This window comes from Camelus bactrianus, chromosome X (genome assembly GCF_048773025.1).
Source record: "Camelus bactrianus isolate YW-2024 breed Bactrian camel chromosome X, ASM4877302v1, whole genome shotgun sequence".
In the NCBI taxonomy this organism is placed as follows: Eukaryota; Metazoa; Chordata; class Mammalia; order Artiodactyla; family Camelidae; genus Camelus; species Camelus bactrianus.
The window spans coordinates 81,742,299-81,764,700 of NC_133575.1; the positions used below are offsets into that span (position 1 = coordinate 81,742,299).

Below are 22,402 nucleotides of genomic sequence, written 5' to 3' on the forward strand. Positions count from 1 at the left end.
ATTTAGACCAGGGAAAGGGAAACCATTTCATTTCAAACCATATTATGAATAATGTCCATTTTAATGCTGCAGTTCCAAACTCCCACTTCCCAAAAAATAAGATCAGCTATAAGGTAACAGCTTTGTCTAAATAAAGATATTATCTCCGACGCTACAGAAACATGCTTTGACCCAACTAGTTTGATCTGGGATATAGGTCTTTGATTCCTGCCTTTTGAGGGTTACTCCAAGCATAGTGAAAGGACACTTTTACATGCATTCATCACGCAATTTGATGCTAAAGCCTTAAGCCAAAAATTTGAACTCAGGAGCCCATGCATGATCCCAGTTCTGATTCTAAGTGCAATTAATGGCATTTGGTTAATACTGTAATGGCCAAAGGAGTTATTAAGTGTTACAAAACCAGGTATGCATTGCACATAACCACTAGAGCAGACATCACTGGCATGATCATTACCATAATCATTAGAATATTTGCAGTTATTTATACATTCTCATGGCACTTCTAAACTTTTGTGATAATAGTCTTGCAATCACTAGACAGCAGGAAAAAATGCTGTTGGTGGCAAAAGAGTCTCCAGACAACTATACTTACCACGTGACTACACTGCTGACACAATTTCTTTTTGCTTTTTTTAAGTTGAGATAAACCAGTGAATCAATGAAACCTGACACTAAAATTTGAATGTACGCCACAAAGGTACATAATCAGACAGCCACTCATTACTCCAAATTGAGGTACAAATCCCAAAAGTTAGATAGCTAATGGAGACCTAGAGGTGTGAGCATCAGAAGCAGGCGCACATATCAATGCTTGACCATGTATATAATAACAACTAGATGTACATCAAGCTGGGGCGGGTGTCCAGTGTAGCCCAGGAGAATGGCAGCATGATACAACAGGCCAAGCATTTATCTTATCATAAGAAATGATAATTGATATCACTCATACCATTTTTCCCTCTGATTGACTTGAAGCGACCGTCACAGGTCTAGAGGTCTGGAAGGGGGAGTTCTGAAGTATTTGGGACAAAAATGGCAATATAAAGGGTAAGGACTTGTAATAGTTTAATACCCCCAAAAAATCTCACCTCCCATCCTAATTTTAACCTCAGGGTCCAAGTGGATGAACAAGTGTACAAGGTTTTATGGGCCAATGAGCCAAAGGGTAATCACCAAGCAATACACCAACTCAGTGTCCAAATATTCAAAACAACAGGTCCTTGTAAGACACCTGACTAGACAGTTCAACAAACTGCTCAAAATTCAACCTCAACAACCTCAATGATCACATTTAGTAATATGTCCACACCCCTCCCCGCAGGCACATGCGCGCACGCACACACACGCACTCTCAATTACTGGTACTGTGGCATTTAAGACCCAATTCTAAATCCTACCAATAAAATGACTTTTTAAAGCTTACTATCATTTGGTATTTTTAAAGTTAGTAAATATAAATCATAGGTTACGATAGTAAGATAGTAAAAAAAAAAAGGCAGAATTTGGTATCTTTAAAAATAACGTGGGGACAAATAGAAAAGATTATCCACATGATAATAAAGTACACCTGATTTCCAAATTTAGCCTGTGTCTTATCTATATATTCAGTGGATTTCTAACAACTGCATCCAAACACTTTATTTCAGATTAGGTTTTTGGGAGGAGGGGAAAGTTTTTTTGTTTGGTTTGCATCCAACTGTTTTGCACAGTTGGAGAGACTGCCCATCACATATCCCACCCCATCCCTCTCTTGTTGGTTCTTTGGGTTCTAATTTACAGTATAGTGAAAATGGCTGGTCTATAATCAGCAGGATGATGGTGATTCACTTTCCTTCATTTCCATTCAGAACCCATAAAGAACAAAGAAAAGGTGAAGGTAGAGAAATTACATCAAAAGATGTCAAGCAAGTAGGAAAGAGTGGAAAAGATAGAAAATTGGAAAGGAACCAGAATGTCACATGAGAATAGTGGAGGGGAAAACTTTCACATCAGAAAACAAAATGGAAGAAAAAAGAAAAGAGAAAACTTGGAATGACAACAATAAAACATAAAAGAAGATTAAACAGAAGAAAAGCACATAGAAAGCAAAAAGGTCAGAACTGGAAAGAGAGTTCTCAAAATAAAAAAGGGAAGAGTTTTTTAGATAAAACTTAAAATGATTAAAGTGTTTTTACTGTTTCAAATTTCAGAAAAAATCATAATCTCTTTGTTTACAATTTTGTAAAATCTAAACTTTTTCAGATTATAAAAAATATATATTTTTTGTTTTTGGTGGTGGTGATGATGGTGGTAGTGGTGACAGTGAGGTTGTATTTTCTAAGTGTAGCTAAGAGAATATTCTCAAACACAGCAAAGAACACAGGCTGGGCTCAAATTCAAGGCCATTTGAATAATGTCTCTGACTCCAATGATGAAATTGGTTAAACCGGTATCTCAGCTTAATCAGTGTCAGTACTTCTTAACATTCTCTTCTGCTTGCTACTGAGAACATACAAATAATCTGCTCATACCACTTTACAAGGCTAAGATATTTACTCAGTTTCCATTTCATTCGCATACTGTTTATTTCCTGAATTGAAAAAAATAATTTGTCTGTCAATTCAGAAACATGGTTTGATTCCCCAAATCAAATTAATTTGTTCCTTCTTTTTTTTTCATTTAATCTTATGACACAATCTGCTCACTAACCATCATGTTATGAAATAGGAAATTTAATTATTGAATATCTAAATTTATCTCTAGCTTAAGAACCAAGAATCGATGGTGATGGTTCTATTGAAGATTTTTTTTCCAGAATGCATTCAAAATTACTCATTATCTCAGAATGCACATTTTGTTTGAGTTCCTTACTAGTATGAAACAGTAGTAGATCTTCCTGAGGACATGTTTCTAGCCACATCTTTTCCTTCATCCATCTAAAAGAAAGATGTCAGATCTTTAAAAAAATATATAAAATGTCATAGATCTGAGATTGTATACTATTTGAGCACAACAGATATCCAAAGAAAGATTGGACCTATAGCTATGGTTCTTCTAGAGAATTCTTATTGGTATTTATTGTGGATTGTGTATATATATATGTATGTGTGTGTGTATATATATAAAAGTTGGCACATAACCACTAAAGCATACATGATATATCCATCAATATTTCTTCCTGAAATATGGGGCTTGTTGTTTGAATGCTGACAAAATATACCTGTTAATAAGCTTAAAAATAAGCTATATTCTTGAAATCAAAGTGAAGAAAAGGTTAATTTTACAGAGATTTTTGGTTAGTTTATCTGAGTAATCCAGGTTCCAATGTAAAGCCTGAATTATTCAGATGGACTGTCTTCACTGGCCAAATTGAGGCAATGGTTCTCTGATTCATTCCATGTGATAAAGAACAGGCTCAAGCTGAGTCTGTCTGTCAGGACTACATCTCCTGTGCCACAGTCAATTAGCATTTTCAATCAAGTTGAAGACTAATCACGAGCAGACATTGTTGTTAAGATGGACAAAATAATTTTGCTAGTACTCTTGCCACTCTCTAGTTCCATCTGTGATGGTCTAGGCAAAGTTCATCTTCCTTGAAATCCCGCAAAACATCAAGTCTGATATTTTGGGATGTGGCAAGTCTTCCTTGAAACCTATTTTCACAAAGGAATTTGTTCATGGCTTACAAAACAAAATAAGGAGCTTACTTACAGTGAATTCCCCGGTGACTGCATCAAACCCCACATGAATCGTATGTTCAAAGTCTGAAGGAAGAGAGATCTCTGGGCGTTCTTTCTCTTTCTTCTTATTGGCTAAAGGCAAAATGTTAACATGTATTTATTTGGATATAGTTTTGGCATCCATAAGTTGTACAATTAGGTTCATCAAAACAATTACAAAGTTGAAAGACAATTGATTCCAACATGATTTTAACAATATTTAACTCCAGAATTTATAATTTTATTTAAAAAAGCAGCTAAGAGTTCGATAAAATGGTTATGTCCAAATAATTTACAAATTTCAAAGTCCAATTCAATCAAAACTTGTAGTCAAACTAATTTATGTTCTTCACTAGTCTAATGATGTAACTAACACGTATCTAGGTATCTTGCGTTTAACTGGCTTTGTTGGATCAAATACCACTTACTAATGAAGAAATTCATTTGATATCAAGTCAAGCTAAGCCTTACTGTTAAAAGGGATAGGAAAGAAAAGTGCTTAAGCTATCTATAAAAGTGTTATGAATTGTTTCCATGTTAAACTTATTGCTAAATATCAAGTAGCTAGAACTTCTTTAATTTACATGTTTATATTGTGAAGCATATCTTAATAGACTCTTGGTTTTCTTTCAATGAGAATACTATTGCAAATCAATAATGTTGCAAATCTTTCTTTATCATTAAAATGTTTTAAATCATATCTTACCCAGCACTTTGCTAGCAAAAAAAAAAAAACCCAAATTACTGCTTTTTACTGAATTAATTTTTATTTAGTTCTTAGAGACCTCGAATCAATTCCTTGGTTTAGTCATTCTAGTTTGTAGCTATTTTTTCCATATCCCTATTATACTTTATCATATTAGCCACTCAAAACCACTCTCAAGTAACAGATTTTTCATAGTGACACAATTATGAATAATATGTCCATAGTTAATAAGTCAAAAGCCTTTAAAGATATAATCACTGAAGAAATTAAGTTGGGAACTGTAATGAAATTAGACTATCTCAAGAGATCCCAGGAGGAAGTTATTGTGGAAACATTGTAAAATGGCATTTGGTAGCTTCCATAAAAGACATATCAGCAAATCTGAGCATGTATCTCTAATAAGGTGACATTTCACGGTCAAAAAAATAACACCCACTCTCCTAATACTGGGTAATTCGGCATGAACCAGTTTTACCCAAGTTGAAACCAATCAACGTTAGAATTGACAGGGTGGCCAATTTAGAACATTCTGGTTTAAACAGATGTTTCCTTGGCCTGAATTTCAGACAGTATTCGATTAACCATAATGGATTACTGGTTTTGCGGGTTAACCAGGATAAATTTTAAATTCAAAACGTTTCGTGTTCAAATGTCATTCTTATGACTTCTTTTCTCTTTCTACTTTCACTGTGGCATATCTCCAGCCAGAGGACAGAGATACGGGACAGAAATACAGAAATTCAACTTGTAAGAGGATTAAGGTACAGGATTATGAAAGAAAGGTTGGGAGGGGGGTTGCAGGGGAACAAGGGTCACTCAAAGCGTCTGCCTAGCCATGGAACACATTTAGGACTCATTTTGAAAAGTATATATGGGCCATCTAACTTAAAATTCAGCATGGATTCCATATTTACAGTGAGCCTACTTTATTGACTTTTATTTTAACTTAACAGTGAAGATTCTAGTTTTCTGTTGGTACTTCTACTTCCTCTGCATGTTTGTGGACTGTAGCTACCATTTATATTTGTTCAGCTACCATTTTTACTTGTTTAGAAAGGCAAACAGAACAGTCAGCTTTCTGTTCTCGCCCCTCCGCTGAATGTGTCCCACCTACTCCTGTAATCGTTTTCTTATTTTTCCTCTTTCCTGATCTCCTCACCAGGTTGGACATGGCTCACCACCTCTCTACTTCCTTGACAGTGTGAATTGATTCTCCCCCTCCCTCGGTGACCATTCTTTATTTGATTGGCATCTCTTCTTCTGTATTTCCTAGCGCAGTCTTTGGCATTCATTTCTCTTGGATGGCATCCACTCCCAGATACTAACTTATATTGGGTAATTTCCTAATCTGTGGCTGGCAGGGGTAGATACAGATTTTGTGGGACCCAACACTTTATGTAATTTGAGAGGAGAGCTCACTTTAAGTGAAAACAATACAACATTGCTAGGGTGCCTCCTAGAGTCTTGGAAGAATCCCAGGCAAAGTGAGAAACTCTGAAGAAGCAGCTTTATTCATTTCATAGTAAATCTACTCCTGACGGTTAGTAACGTTTTTGGGGTCAAAGACCACTCTGAAAAATCTGAAGAAAGCTCTGGTACTTCTGTCTATAAAAGTGCACTATACACGCATACACAATTTTGCATATAATTTCAAGGGTTCCAAATTCCCCTGGACGTCAGGTTGAGAACACCTAGCTTAGTCTGTATCCCTAATTATATCAACTTGCATTCAGGAACTCTCTTGCCAGAAAACAGGCTCCCCCTACTTCTCCATTAGTAATAGCTGCACAATTGAAGCATGTTGACTTAGATGTAAACACTCCATTTGGGCTAAGTTATGTGAATCAGCTTAATAGTTTCTCCCTAGAAGGCCACCTGATTGCCAGTCCCTTACCAGCCTAATTATGTCATTCCCTTCACTCGTGACTAATCAAAACAGAGGCGGGAAGCCCAAACTTGCTTCTCTTCCAGTGTCCATGCTCTCCCTGAAATGATCCCACTCACCACCCAGATCAGAGAAGACTTAAGGTCTTGGACACCTCTTTGGGAGGCTGTAAGCAATGAAAAGATTATGACCCTCTCTCAAATAAAAACAATATTAAAGCATAAGAAAGGTAAGGAAGCCCCAAAAGTTCATGATCCTATGATGATTAATTTAAGTCTTAAAAAAAAACTACTATATATTTCAAATCAAAATGTTCCCACATTTTGAGTGCCCTGATTTACTGGGCCTTAGGCACATGCTTACTTTGACTATGTTGGATATTTCAGCACTGGCCCAACTGCCCAAATCATCAATTTGGGAGCTTGACTCCTACTTTAATTCTGTCTTTTAAAAAAAATTATTATTTTTTGGCAGTGGGGGAAGGTAATCAGGTTTACTTATTTTTTAAATGGCAGTACTGGGGATTGAACCCAGGACTTCATGCATGCTAGACACGCACTCTACCACGGAGCTATACCCTAACCTCCTATTTTAATTCTGTCTTAATCAGTCACCAAGTTCTCACTAGACTATCTCCCAAACTCATCTTGAATCCATCTTCTTCCTTTCATCTCCACAAACCATTATCTTAGTCCAAGGCACCAGCATTTTCCACCTGGTCTTACCGCCTCCAATTTGAGGCGCCCCCTGCAATTCATTACTCTGTGGCCAGAGTAACTTTTTAAAAATATATATGTCTAACTATATTCCTGCCTTTAAGATCCTTAAATGACTCCCCATTATCCATATGTTAACAGTTCATGCTCCTCAGCATGCCAGCCAAGGGCCTGCATGAGCTGCTCCCAGCTTGCCTCTCCACTGTCTATTCTTGCCATGGCCCCCACAGTTCCAGATCCATTTCATGCTCCTTCCACTGCCAGCTTTCCTCATACTGCCGAGCTTTTCCACATGCTAGACTGAGGCCTGGAAAGTCTTACTTCTTACTGCCTGCCCCACCTTTGCTTTGTGTGGATCACTCCCATTAGCCCTTATTCTTGAAGACTCACTCTTGGGCTTCCTCTCCTTTGGCAAGTCTTTTCTCTCTTCTTTCTGCAGACAAAGCTAAATGTCCTTCTCTTCACACTTCCATAAAACTACCCAGTGTATACTCCGAGCTTGGCCCTTATTAACGCTGAATTGTTATTTCTTCTTTACACACCTATCTCTCTAGCTAAAATATGAGATACTTGACAGCAGAGACTGTATCTTACTCATGCTCACATTCCTCGCACCTGGTTTATGTCTGCACACATAATCACTATCATTTATGGAATATTCACCATGTGCAAAGTGCTTCTAAGGTTATCTCATTTAATCTCCACCACAATCTTAAAAGGCAGGCCTTACTATTACTGTATTATTATATTTTTATTGTTTTATAGATGAGCAAAGTGAGACTCCATGAAGTTAAACCACATATCCATGATTACACAGCTGGCAGGTGTCAGAGCCAGGATTTGAATCTAGGTCCCAACTGTGTCTACAGAACCTAAGTTTTTAAGAGCTATACTATTTATTACTCAGTAGCATTAAAAAAAAAAAACTCAACAAATTTGAGCCCTAGTCTTCAGTAAGTGTTTAGTGACTGAATGGAGCCTAGCTGAGAACTTTTTTTCTTTCTTTTTCCTTTAAGGAATACTAAAATGTTTGTAGCTCCCCCTGAAAATTCTGTGAGCATTGGTTGTTTATATTAAGATTCAGCTTAACCTGAATATTGGGCTCGTAAGACTCAGCCTGATCAGCTCTCAGAGCTGAGTTGATGTTTGCAGAGAGAAGCAGCACAAATGAGTATCACTTTCTAAGCACATCAACCATATTCTATTGGAATCGAGAACAAAGGCCACAAATTGCTGACTAGACCACAAACTACCAACGGTGTTTGGCCCTGGGACCCTCTGTTTGGACATGGGTTCTGGCTGTAACTCCAGGATCCAGCTTATCTCTCCAGAGTCTCTCATCCTGACATCTTTCTCCATTCCACTCCATCTCCATCTCCAGTCATCTGTCATCTCCTATATGCCCCACTCCAATGTTCTGCATTTCTTCTAGTGACCAGGGCTTGCTTCATTAATATCCCCCTACACCTTCAACCTCTTCATTAACTGTGCTCTTTACTTCTTGCCCTAGGTTCTCAAACTTCACTGTGCACCACTCTCATGTGGGAAACTTAAAAAGAGAGAGAGAGAGAGACATCAGAGCCCTACTCCCAGAGATTCATATTTAGTCTGGGGTAGATTCCAGCAACTTTAATTTTTAAAGATCCTTGCATATTTCCATTCAGCAGCTGGCATGGAGAAAATTTTAAACCCTACTATTCAATGAAGGTATCACTTCCTCAGATCGTCCTGATGGATGCTGACCATTCTTCCTCATTCCAAATCTTTAGGCCTGGGGGAGTGGAGAAGGGCAGAGTTTCCTCATTTTTATTTCAGATTGTCTAAGATCAGTACTTCTGCACTTGCCTACACACCCCTGTCTTTTGAGGTTACTGCCACTTTGTTCTCCTCGTCAAGTTCCCTAATCCACTGAGGACTTTGGCTCCCAGTATTCCTTCCTACACTCAATGCTGCCATCTCTCTGTGAAATGTGATATACAAATGGACACCTCTTTCACACCCTTTCCTTGTACCTCCTTGACCTCTCTCAACTCTAATGGACTTCATCTACCTTCCACTTCTTCAATCCACTCCCATGGCCACCATTAAACCAGTGGTTCTCAAACAGGGCTGCTCATCAGAAGAACATGTAGAGTTCCATAAAAATCCCAACATCCTGGGCCTACCCAGAACCTACTATATCAGGATCTCTGAGGGTGAGACATGGGAAAGGATTTTTTAAGCGCCATAGATGATGTGCAGACAGAGTGGAAAACCACAGCTACCCTAGGACTTTTCATTATCCAGAACGACCTTTTCTCTGAAATAGTCTCTGAAATAGCCCTGTTACCTCATTCTCTGAGCCCAGCCCCCCATCCCGCTAGTTCTCTCACTCTTTCAAGTCCTTAATTCCTATTTTATTTGTTCTTTGATTTTAACAACACCTCCAATCCCTGGATCCCTCCATTTTTAGCCAATTTCTCATCTTCCGCCTGGCCTAGACTGCATGGTTCATCATTCAAACTGCTCTTAAGCCACTGCCCTGGAAACTATGCTCCTTTGGCCTCCTCTTGCAATTCTCCTACCTAACCCTTATCCTGACAGAATCCAACCATCCATGAAAACTCCACTTCCATGCTGAGGCTGCTGAAAGTTTTGGGGGGAAAATTCACAGAGCCATGCAGATGGGTGCTGACTATACAGGTCATGGACATCAATGGGTCATCAGTGGTGCTGGGTAATAATCTTCTTGCTCCTTGCCAACTTCATTTCCCACCTCTCTTACTGAATATTCTAGAATTTCACCACTTTGCTCAACCTGCTGCTTCTTCCTCTCCTCCCTTACTTTTAGTCAGAAATCCCTTCTACTTCACTGAGAAAAATGAAGGCCATCAGTTTGGAACTCCTTTGATTCCACTTTCTCTTCCACTCTTATGAATTTGTCTCCATCAGTAACATCTTCCCCCTTCACATCACATCTTATTGGAAACAGTGTCTGTCCTCCCACCTAAAGTTTATCCCTTCACTGATTGTCTAGATCCCTGTCCCTGTAAATTCTCCAAAGGAGTCTCACTCCATCAATTACCTCCTATTTCTTCTTGTATCTCCAATCTCTCCCTCTCTATGGACACTTCCTATTTGGCTTAAAAAAACATGCTGAGTTCTCTTTTTTCCTTAAAAATTCAAACTCTCTGCTACCTCTCATCCTTCTTTAGCTGCTAGAGTCTCTCAACCTTTCCTTCTGTAGCTTAAACTTCTTGAGAAGGCAATCTAGGCTTCCTTAACCCTCACTCTTCAAACCACTGCAATGAGTCTCTGAGGTCACCAATTGATCTCCTTTAATATGGCCTTTTTTCAGTCCTCAGAACCCTTGACCTCTCAAATGTCAAAGCTGACATTGCTGAGTCATGAAAGTCCTGACCTCATGAAACTAACTCCTCCCCACCTTCTTTCACATACTTCTTTCCTGGAGTCTATTCCTCCCATTTCTAGGTCTTCTGTAGACTCTCTAGTCTTCCCTGGGAGCTGTCCTAGGTCCTCATCTCTTCTCATCAACACAACTCTCTTTTAGGTCACCTCATCTACTTGTATGGTTTCAATTACTATCTACCTTCGTGATCTCCGGCCCTGACCTCTCTGCTGTACCCTGACCCCATGGAGTTAATTGCCCACTGAATACCTCTATTTGGATGCCTCACAAGCTCCTCACTCTAAATATTTTCAAAAGAAAACTAATTCTCTACTGCCTTTCCCTATCTAAAATAAGAAACTACAGTCCTCTTGTGTTCCCTACCTCACCTTCCTCTAGCTTCTCCTGTCACCATCCGATTTGTTGCTTAGTTCTACTAATTCTTCCTCCTAAATATTCCCTCTGCATTTTCTCTCCTAGTCTTACTAATACTAGTCCTTAGGCTAGGTCCTTTCTCACTTGCATGACTCCAACGGCCTGACTCGCCCTCTTTCATCCTCCCCTACCCCGCCCACAGCCATTCTTCTCCTTTGGCTAGAGTGGTATTTTGAAACACAAATCTGATATTATTCCCCAGCTTCAACATTTCCTCCTTGCCTCCAGAATCATATTCAAAGCCCTTAGCATGGCATATATAAGCCCTCCAGAAACCTATCCCCAATTACTGCCACAGCTCTGTCTCCCACTTCTCTCCCACTCATGCTCGATGCACTCATGCTCTGCTGAACTACTTGTAGTTACAGTCAGAGAACCTCAACCAGTAGTGTGTCATGCCTGCTGCCCTCATAATGCTGCTCCTTCTATATGGGATGCCACCCAACTCTTACATAGCTGGCTCTATTCCTTCTTTAAGACTCACCTCAGTTCAGTGGTCACATCCTCCAGGAAGCCTTCCCTAACTGCCCCTCCCCTCAATCTTGAATAGATGCCTTCAGTGCCCCCTTCTCTATTGTACTTAGCACGCTAAACTCTGCTCATTGACTAACTTGTCTGTGTCCCTTACTAGGCCATCAATCAGTTCCTAAAAGGCAGGAACTGGGACTTATTCACCTCTGTACCCCAACATCTATCTAGCACAGTACCTGATTCAATAAATATTGAATGAATAAGCAAATGAACAAATGAATGGATGAATGAATGACCTGCATTATGTGAAATGAGACCTAATACATGGAGACAGGGCATGCCTATTTGCCATTATGTGTTCATGGATGAGGAGACATTGATCCAGTTTCCCCAAGAAGGCTAGGATATGTTTGCGAGTAGTTGCTATATTTGCAGTTGGTGGTGATGGTGTTGTTGCTGTTTTGTTTCCCCAACACTGAGGATGAATCTGTACTCACTCGGGCACACCTCTTGTCAGGTGCCACTTTGGGGCCACGACCATATATTGGCAACACAGTTGTGCAGGGTTTAAGGTACAGCAAAGCAATCAATTCTCCCCTGGATGAAATCCCAGGGTGGTGCTATGCTTGCCTTCTGAAAGCATTTTAGAAAACTGTCACCTGAGTCTTCCTTGTTGTACGAGTTCCACTTGTCGTCTTCCCTAAAATTCCTGGAAGATTGGTTGGGCCTTCTCATTGGATGTCATATGGTCACGTCCAGAATTATTTTTTAGAACACTGTCTAGCTCCTTGAAAACAGAGCATGCAGGAAAAGAAAAGGAATAACAGAGGACAAACATAGAGAAATGCTTTCCTACATAAATTTAGCCTAAAAGCATAGAACAATAATCATTTTTTAAAAAAAGCAATGGAAAGCACACAAAGTTACAGTATATGGCATAATAAAAAACGACATTGAAAGCCACATTAATACAGAAAGCTAAAACCAAAATATTACATAAAACATATTTTTAAATGCAGAAATAATTTTTTTCCAAAGAAAAAAACCCACACAGGCTAGCTAGTTCTAAGCAGCAAGCATTTCACAACCCTGGCTCTGAGGAACAACTCTCTCTTGCTACTGTTCCAGCTTCCTTTCCTTTGAATCAGTCAGTGGATCAGTTAACCAGCACACGTGGAATTGTGGATCAGTGTAGTGACAGATTGTGCTGAGTGACTCATTAGGAATCAAAGTAACAGTCTAAACTTGCGATCTAACTGGAGAAATAAGCTGCGCAAACAAGAAATAGCAACTGATACTACCAGACCAAAGAAAATTTGGTGCTAAATGGGGAAGAATAGAGTATAAATGCTGTAGCATGTCAAAAGAAAAGAAGATCAGAGAAATTCGCGGTGGATGGCGAGGGCTTACTGGAGGAGGGAGGACTTGAGAAATGGGTCTTAAAGGATGGAGAGGCAGGGAAGGAAAGGCAGCTCAAGGAGGAAGGAAAGGAGAGGCAAAGCTTGGAAGTAGGAACATATATAGCATATTGACGAGTCAGGGAGAAGACAGAGGAGTAAATAGATAGGGTATAGTCTTGGAAATCAGGAAGTAAGAAAGATGGAATTAGAGGTCGCTTTTGAGCAGGGAGGGTTATATGATAGAAAAGGTGTTTTCTGCAAGACAAACCAGGCAGCTTTGTGCTGCGAGGTACACATGGCATGGCGGGGTCAGGCTTCAAGATGGTTGCTATTCCACACAGGCTGAGGAAGAACATGAATGGTGGGGGTGGAATGGGGGGAACCTATCTGCCACTGCATCTGTTGCTTCCCAGATCACCTACTGGGCATTTCCTGTATATACTGTACATGTGTCTGATTTCTGCCCCTAGATTGAACATTTTTACCTGAGGACATGGAACCTTGCCTTATATGGAGTATCCCTCCACAATACTCAGCGCAGAGCGAGGCACATAAAAAGCAGGCACAAACCTTTTCTGAGTAAAGTATAGAAGTGAACTACAGAACATGTTCCAGGTAAGCCTATATGAACATCCAATTCTGTTACAGCTCATTCTTAAACTGAGCTAGTTAATAAACCAGATCTGTGCTCAAAGCCAGCATGCCACTCAGATTAATGCATTGGCTGGTTGCACATAAGTCTCTATCCTGTGATCTTCCATGAAGTCCTTTGAGATAAAGAAGGTCTAAAAAGTATTTTGCTAGGAGGTTCATGTTGGAGTTGCTGGGGTTGGAGCCCTGCTGGGAGGGTCCCTTGTCCCACAACCCCTAGCTTGACACAAGAAGCCCCCCTCCCTCTCCCCTCTTTGTCCCGTTCCCCCGGCCCAGGTGCAAATCTGTACTCAGTGTTACATGTTCCTGAAGCCAAAAGAACTTGTGCAGAGATAGAGGTCACTTCTGGCAGGGGCAGTAGGGTGCTAGGTTACAAACCCATCATACTAAAACGCTTGCTTTTCACTTCAGTATCCCTGGGCTTCGCTCTGGGAATGCCATGTTGAAAAGATATATAAGTATTTTTAAAGGGCCATCCATCTCCTATGGGTGACAACCTTTACTTTTCCCAACAGACGATCCTTAGTGATTTAGTCACTCTTTAGCTGGGGGGTAGGTGTTTTCAGTGGTTCAATAATAATGAGGAAAAGGGCCCAAATTGTTAAATACTGGATTATGGGTGAATCTAAAGGGAAGGAGGAGAGGTGACTCTTGTGTTCTATTTTAATATAGTTATTTAATATTTTAATTGTAAAAGCATTAGATATTATTTTTGTAAGAGAAGAATATTTAAAGGCTGAAAAAACAACACATGAATCGGGGGAAATAATTAACAATTTTTTTTTAACAAAGGCTGTTACTTTCTGCTAGCCAGTTAGGCCTTCAGGAGGAGCGACTTATAAAAATAAAGCTATGACTACTGTTGTAATTGCTGACTGAGAAAATGGGTTAGATTCACCTAGGTTTCACTTACTTTCATTAAAAACTCCATGTTTGTGTTTTCCATTGGCCAAAACCTATCCGCAAAGCAAGTTAGGTGACCCTCATTTTACGGCAAGCAGTATATGATTCAACCACCACTGGACTAGGAGTCGGGGATAGAAATTCTAGGCCAGCCTCACTTTGTAATTAGTAGTGGGGCAAGTTTGTGGAAGTCAGTTAACCTCTCTAACCCTCTGCCTTCCTCTATAAAATGGATAATCTTTGCCTCCATCATAGGGGGTTTGAAGGATGTAATTGATATGAAAGTACATTGAACACTGTAATCCCCCAACTGCCATCCGAAATACATCATCTCCTTAGGAATAGACTTATTAACAGTGTAACTGCTTGCTGGAGAACTAAGTAATCTGTTGCTTCTTAAACCCAGCACTTGTATCCTATGAGTGATACCCTTGCAAATATAACTACCAAGAAAGAGGATTAAACTGGGCTATCGAACATTCACTGCTCTTATATCTTTCATTTTATTAGCAAAGTCCAGAAGTATATAGTTGGGAAGGCCCATGGTAGAAGGTTCATTCTCCTGTTTTCAGGTAGAATCTGCTAAAGCCATGAGACTCCCTCAATAAAGAACCTAGAAAATTTCACCCTTGGTAATTTGTAATATTTAATCAGCACATTTGGAATTTATGGCTAGTCACGTTCCCTCTGGTGAAATGGTAAGCCCATTTCCTCCTGTCAGGTCTTCAGTGGCTATGGAAAATAATATGTGCTCTTCATAAATCAGTAGCCTTTAATGTACAGATAAAAAACTCAAAGTGGTCCCTGATTTCTGCAAGGGCAGCTATAAATGCAATTCATGGGTTGAGTGTTCTATGAGGATGATGGGACAATAAAGAAATGATGGTCCCTTGTGAGCCCTTCTAGTGACCCCCACTCACACACCCACAAACAGCCATCACCTTCAGCAGTATCATCTTCAAAAACCTTCAGCCACAGTGATCATTCTGACAAATCATTAGGAAGTTGACTCTTACTCATCTTCTTCCAGGCAACACACACTGGTTCCACTCTCATTTACACCCAATTCACGCGTCCAACAATTTCAATGGAAAATGTTTGAAAACAAAAAGCAAATATGAGGCAATGTCCTAAACCAGACACTTCTGACGATGTGGATAATTATACAGGGCACAAATAAATTTGAGAGGGGGAAAAGGCCTCATTTGTTTTAAGGATGAAAGCAACTTCACATCCCTTAGCTAGTGTCAATTTTCCTTTCCTTGCAACACTTCATTTTAATGTGTAATATATCTCTCTTCTGTCTTCCTCTCTTCTCATACATCCCCTGTATCTTCTTCATCTCCTAATCTCCCTCTCATATATTACTTTCTCTCTCGATTTATTTCCCCCTGTTGCTTCTTTCATCTGTTTATCTCCCAATTCCATATTCCATATTTCTCTTGTATTTGTCTGCTGGGTCTAGTGGGTCACCATATTTGTGCCCAGTTTCCCTGTTTATCAGCCTTGAAGTAGAAATATAGGCCCTAGTAAGTAGAATGCATCCTTATCCCCCCTTCTTCCCATTTCAAACACAGAGGACTCCTAGGAGAAAAGAGGAGGTTCTTTCCTTTGTTGCCAAAGGGCAGGGCAGTGATCTCCAAAGAGCACTCTTTGCTGAGCTGTACAGCCTACATTTGAAGAACCAAGAGGAATGTACACACCATTCAGGATGTAGCAGTCTCTGACATCTGGCTTTCTACTAACAAAACCCTCAGTTGAGACTCCTACTCATTATGAGTGCAATGAAAATAACCTTGAGCTACTGCAAGATCCCAAAGGGTCTTCAGCATCACTGAAGAAAGACTGCATACTGTTCAGTCTACTTACCACACTAAGTATTTTTTATTGTGCATTAATTAGAAGAAAGTTAATGTGTATTGACCAAAATATTGGATTAACAAGACCATAAAGGATGACTGAGTCTTCTTTAATATAATTGTTGCACAGTAAGGCTTCCTGCTATGTAGTGTGTATAGAAGATAACATACTCTCGGAATTAGAACAATTATATATATATAATATATATATATAGAACAATTATATATATATATATATATATATGCAATACAATAACAAAATTATATGACATTATTAAGACCTTTTTCACACAGATGAACACACTCACATAGAGCCTCAACTTTCTAAAGTAAGTAATGTGCAGGCTAGTAAAGTACACCCATCTAACCCGCCAAATGAGAATCTAACCCACCCAACACCCAAATCAAATATTAGCACATCCCTATTGTCAAGAATATTTTTTCACCATCATTTCCCCCCCCCCAAAAAAAACATGAAAAAAAGTTTTCTTTCCCTTTGAGTGGCAATAGATAAGTCCCCTTTTCTGAAATTCAGATATGTTTCAAAGCTCACTAACATCCTTTTAAGGAAAAGTGAAAGCCACTGCTGGCTTCTGGATGCTAGGAACATAGTTTACTACATATCCCTTTGTCTCATTGCTAATGTACAAGTATAGCGATTGGCGCCCCAGAGACCTGGGAGATTTCTGGCTTCTATTGTTTGCTATGTGACCCTGGGCTGTCTACTTAAACGCTTTGTGCTTAAATTGCCTCATCTGTAAAAAGGGGATAATACAGAGTAGTTGTAAGGATTGAAAGACTCAATACATGAAAAGTACCTGTCACACAGCTTGGCACGTAGGAACTAATTAGTAAACGACAGATCACTTCCTATGCATCTTGATTTGACTGATCCAACTATCGCCTTGTACTCCTCCAGGAAGAGGGACCTTCACTTCCATTTCCAGGCTCACCAGCTCCCAAATCTCTGTACATTTTCCACAAACAAAATGCACATGAACTGTGCTCTCTGAAGACACGACCCTTCACACAGCATCACGTGTCCCCTGAAACACACCTAATGCTCTAATGCAGCACAAGACACAAGATGCAGAAGCACACTTCAGAAGACACAGACGTCACACAGAACACATCACCGCCAAGTGCAGCCTCACCTGCTTCTTTCCCACATGTGCTTCTAAGCTTCAGGTCCTTAACCTTGATTATTTTTAGAGGTACCACGCCATTTCCACAGTCCTGGCTGATTTGTCTGCCTCATTGCCTTTGCCTTATTGTTTTATTTATTCAAGTATTTTTTCATGTATTTATTTCTTCATCCATGTATTCATTTTCTACCTTGCTCCAAAATGTATATAAGGCAGCTCCCAAGAATACACAAAATATGATATGACAGCAGCAGAAATTCGAAGTAGATAAAGTGAAAGGGAAAACAAAACAAAACAAAACAAAGATAGGCACACAAAATGGAGTGGAGCCTGGAAGAAAGCTCATACAAAGTGTGTACACACCACAGAGTCCCACTACAAGTGCTATGCGTGGGCCAAACGCGTGGCGCCAAGCTTTCTAATAGCCAACAAAAGAGAAACCTGATCAGTCTCACACGTCACAGGGTCCATAAAACAAAATCAAACCATGTGTTCAGAATGTCCTCTTCCTGGCCTAAATTCTGGAAACTTTTATATGGTGAAGCATCATAAGACAGTGGCAAGTTGTCCCTCTGACTTTGCTCTAACACCAAGATTCAGTTCCCAGAACCGCTTCCAACAAAGACAGATCTTCAATCTGGAAATTACGTTTACTACTTCTTTCTCTTCTACCTATCTCTTGAAGTTCCATTTGGTCAATGAAATGTGGCTATTAAAGAGACCCCTTAAAACAAAAAAAAAACTCTGCTGTCACCAGAGCAAGCATTTTCATTTAACTAAAGAAATAGACAACATGACATTATTTATGACAAAAATTTGAATAGGATCCCAAATAACTGACCAAATAAATGGTTAAATCAACCATGATGCCACTATATGATGAAATATGATATACCATCAAAAATGATATTTATGAATGCTTTTTTAAAATGTAGGAAAATGTTCATGATAAAACACTGAGTTTTTGAAAAAGCAGGATATAAAGCTGTATATTATTATGATTTTAACTATGTTAAAAAGCATACGTATATATAGCCACAAAGAAGTCTGGAAAGAAAGCCATTAAAATATTAACATTGTTTCTGAGATTTGTGAATATGGGTGCTTTTTATCGTTTCTATATGCTTGTCTTTATTTTCCAAGTTTTTTATATCGATGAACAATTTCTATATGACGAGAAGAACTGGGGGAAAAAATACCAACCCAGTTACTTATCTTTGGCTTGTGAAATTATGGACAATTTTAATTACCTTTTTAAAATGTTCTATAACTGACATACAGATTTTAGTTAGGGCCAAAGTTATTTTAAAAAAGAAATACGAATTCTAAAATCTAGCTTTTTTAGTTGTTTGTTTGTAAGTTCCACAATGACAAATGTAATAACACCTCACGATTATTTAGCACTTTTTAATTTTACTTTTAATAGCACTCTATTTAGAATTACATTGGATTAGCAACAATATTTTTGCTAGGTAGGCCAGGTCTGATTATCTTCATTTAACAGGTGATGAAACTGAGGATCAGAGAAACTAAGTGATTAGCCCAAAGTCACAAAAATCTGGCAGAGCTGGACTTCAGCCCAGGTCTCCAGAACCCAAGTCCAGTGCTCTTTCCATTCATTCAAGACTGATTGTGGTATAACCCAGAGAGGGTTATAATCACCAAGAGGTAAAAACACAGAGATAGTAACCCTTCCTTACCTATGAAGGTCAAGTTCCTGAATGACCCCCACCCAAGTAGGAGAGTTCAGCTGAGGAAATTATTATTTTAGGAGGTAAAAAAGGGGCAGAGAAACTGAGGTCACATATGAACCTTTGAAAGCCCTCATAAATATTTGTTTGTGCAGTAAAACAAAACAATGATGGTACATTACATAAAACAATAATGAGAGTGGACATAGCTTAAATCAGTAAAAGTGATAGGCTCTATATACTTTCCATTTAGATCTTGAGATGACTTCCAGAGGTGATGAGAATGTACCACTTATTATGCCAATGGAAAATGGGGGTGACAGGGAAGCAATGAAGAGAGGTGGACTGTTAGTTCAAATCATGGATCTTCTTGCTCTCAGAGTCTTAATCTAAGTCCAATCCTGAAATTATAATAACTTACTTGGCGCTTTAGCCCTATCAAGCAAGCGAATTTGAGTGGCATGACTTAATGACTTTGGCTCCTCTGAAGATGCTTTCTGTCTTCTCAAGTCTTTTCTGAAGACACCTTAGCACCTCTGTATCAAGCTCAAATTAAATCATGCAAATCTGTCTGAAGGCAGCTTATCTGCTGTCTGGCACATATTCAAATGGCACTACTCAATGATTTAGGCTCTTCTGAGGTTGCTATCTTCTGAACATGGTGATGTAAAAAGACTCTTTGCACCTCTTTATAGAGTTCAATTAAATCATTCAAGCTTTGTCTGAAAGCAGCTTAGCTCTCCAGCAATGGTATTAAATGGCACTACCCAATTTAAGTTCTGCTGAAGATGGTTTCTCTCCAATGTGATTTGTTTTGAAGGCATCATAGCACCTCTTTATGGAATTCTGCTAAATAACTCAAGGTTAGAACAGGTACGATTTGACATGTAATAGTACCGAATTTCTTCATTACTTTCTTGGGGAGGTTTTAATCTCGTTCTAAAAGATCTTCTCCAGTTGCTTATAACTGTATTCGTCTCCAGTGTCACAGCTTCCTAATTATCTTCATCATCACTTATGATAATCACCTCTGGGGTCCCAGGAGTTTCCTGACTATCATCCTCTAGCACATCACTTCACTGGAATCAGCATCAGCAGGTTCTGATTCAACTTCAGCTAGTGATTGCTCCTGAGCCAAATGTTCATCCTCAACCATAGGTGGTTCTTGAGCCAAAGAGTCTATCTTCAGGAAAAGTCACTGACAGATATTTCACTCTCTCCAGCCAAATCTCCAAGGTCACATTAACGAAAGGCTCTGTTAAGATATCTAATGCCTCTTTCATTAAGAATACAGCATCAGTGATGGTGTAGGAATCCCATGCACTAAGATCTTCAGGCAGAGGAATCTTTGTGAGATTCTGAAGAACAACGTTATACATTAGTTTGGCTGAAGTCTTCTTGAATGGCCAGTTCAAACACTGATCTAAGGGCTCAAGAATCCGAAACGTGCAGCTGGTTATAAAGACAATCTTAACATTAAGCCTAACATCTGCCCATTGGCAAATGCATCTGAGGCACCAAACAGACAGTGAATAATCAGTAGGACTTTGAAGATGTTTTGAAGCAGTCCCGAATTTCCACAAGAAAGCACTCTTCAAACCCTTCATTAAGGAGAGAAGGAGTCTTTCTGTTTGCACGCCAGCATACTGGAAACTAAGCTCAGTATTTTTCCTTGGAGAAGATTTTGGGCATAGTTTTCTGCAGAGCAGTATTAGTTTCACTATGAGGTCACCTGGAGTATTGGCAAAAGACCAGAAATGTCAGCCTCTCTGTTTTGGCTGACCTCACGTCAGCATCAGTTGGTTCTTGCTCTTCTAAGAGGCAAGTAGGATTGTTCAAGGCTTTCAAAGCATGGGTCTCAACAGCACCTAAGATTAGTGTAGAAATATCGTCCTTCTCTTCAGTCATTTTCTGCAGTTGTGGCAGATACAACACAGGAGCTGCAGGATCTAGTGGCTCCTTCTTTGGTACCACTGTCACATAAGACTTGGTCTCCAAGTCATGGTGCACCATAAATTTCTCAAACCATCCCTTGCTCCTGGCAAAATTTTCTTTGGAACCCACTTTGGTGTCTGAAAACATGTCTTTGAAAATTCTGTTATCACATGTCCCTTGCATGGAAAGTGTTTTCTTATTCCCTTTGCTTGTCTTCAATCCAGACGTTTAACATCATTTCCATCTTTTCCATCCTTGGGTCATGAGGGATAAAGCATCTCTAAGGTGACGCAGGTGTACAAGAGGTGATACTGGCCCTAATAAGAGTTTCAGCTTTCTTATACCACGTAAGCAATACCATATAAGCAACCTACAAAGCTATTTGTTCTGCCTCGAAGAAGCAGATGAAAACTGTCCCTTTTCTCTTCCAAAGTTTCGGCAACTTTCTCTGGTGCCAGAGTCCTTGTACTTGGTTTCACTCTCTTCCACTGCAATGGTCACGTTTATAGAGCCATGTTTAAGCTTTATGCTTATTCATGCAACCTGACAATTACTTACTAGAGATTTTATATTCCCCCAGTGTTACAGAGTGTCAGCATGTGATATTTAAGGACCAAATGGTATTATGCACAACACAAGGATAAATGATAATATACTGTTGTGATACTCAGTGCAAAAAGGGCTGGTTGTGTAGGGGACGACTGGCAGAAAAACAGGAGAGGAAACAAATGAGTCAGAAGTTTCTTTCCACCTTGCGATATAGTCAGAGAGACAACAGCGTGGCACTTGGACTGACTCCCGTATACTCAATTCAAAATTTTCATGGTTGTCAAAAATGTATACAGAAGTAAATTCACCTATACTCAAATTTCTAATAAGGACAACTTATAGTTAGAAAAGGATGACTATAAATTCTCCTTTAAGTTATGAGAATGAAAGTCACTATTTATATACTTAAGACGGTACCGTTGCTATGATTTCCCCTGGCTTAATGCTATGAATTCAATTTTATGGGAAAAGCAAATATAGCATAAGTGTATCTTCTGCAAACCCACAGTAAGTCAATCAAACATTACCCTCTGACAAAATGCAACCTCTGAAGATGCAGATGAAAAATGTCAGGCAGGCCCTGAACATCCAACGCTCAAGAAATGACTACTCAAGAAAGAAAGAGACAAGGAAAGAATCAACCAGCCCCTTTCAATGCCCAGCCACTGATACTTTACTTTTATCCCCTCCTCCTGGGAAGATAGAGCGAAGCCTGGCTTTCTTATTCTTCTCTTCAGGGGCCATGGGAAGTGGTTTGGAGCTGTGGTTGAGTGCCGAAGAGTCCCGGTTGTTACTGTTCATCCTCAGTGGGGGAGCTGGGGGTTTCTCTTCATTATCCAGACTGTCAGACATTTTCAGTTACAACTGACTGCACAGCTCCTAAAGAGGAGGAGAAAACAGAAGTTAGGAGAGGGCCAAAAAAAACAATCTACAAGAGTCTAATATCTTCGAAACAAAAGCCTGGGTC

The 22,402-nt window shown here is 39.4% G+C and overlaps 1 protein-coding gene across 13 annotated transcripts in view; it reads right to left on the reverse strand.

The window, feature by feature from the left end:
• The window catches only part of PAK3 (p21 (RAC1) activated kinase 3), a 240,498-nt gene that overhangs the window by 66,557 nt on the left and 151,539 nt on the right, over positions 1 to 22,402 (reverse strand). For all 13 annotated transcript variants that reach the window (XM_045523142.2, XM_045523137.2, XM_074359933.1 and 10 more), the window contains 2 exons: positions 22,113 to 22,314; positions 3,694 to 3,794 (listed from right to left, as the gene is read on the reverse strand). In XM_045523142.2, coding sequence (XP_045379098.1) covers positions 3,694 to 3,794; positions 22,113 to 22,287 — 276 coding nt within the window. In that variant the 5' untranslated portion in view covers positions 22,288 to 22,314. The remainder of the gene's footprint in view (positions 1 to 3,693; positions 3,795 to 22,112; positions 22,315 to 22,402) is intronic.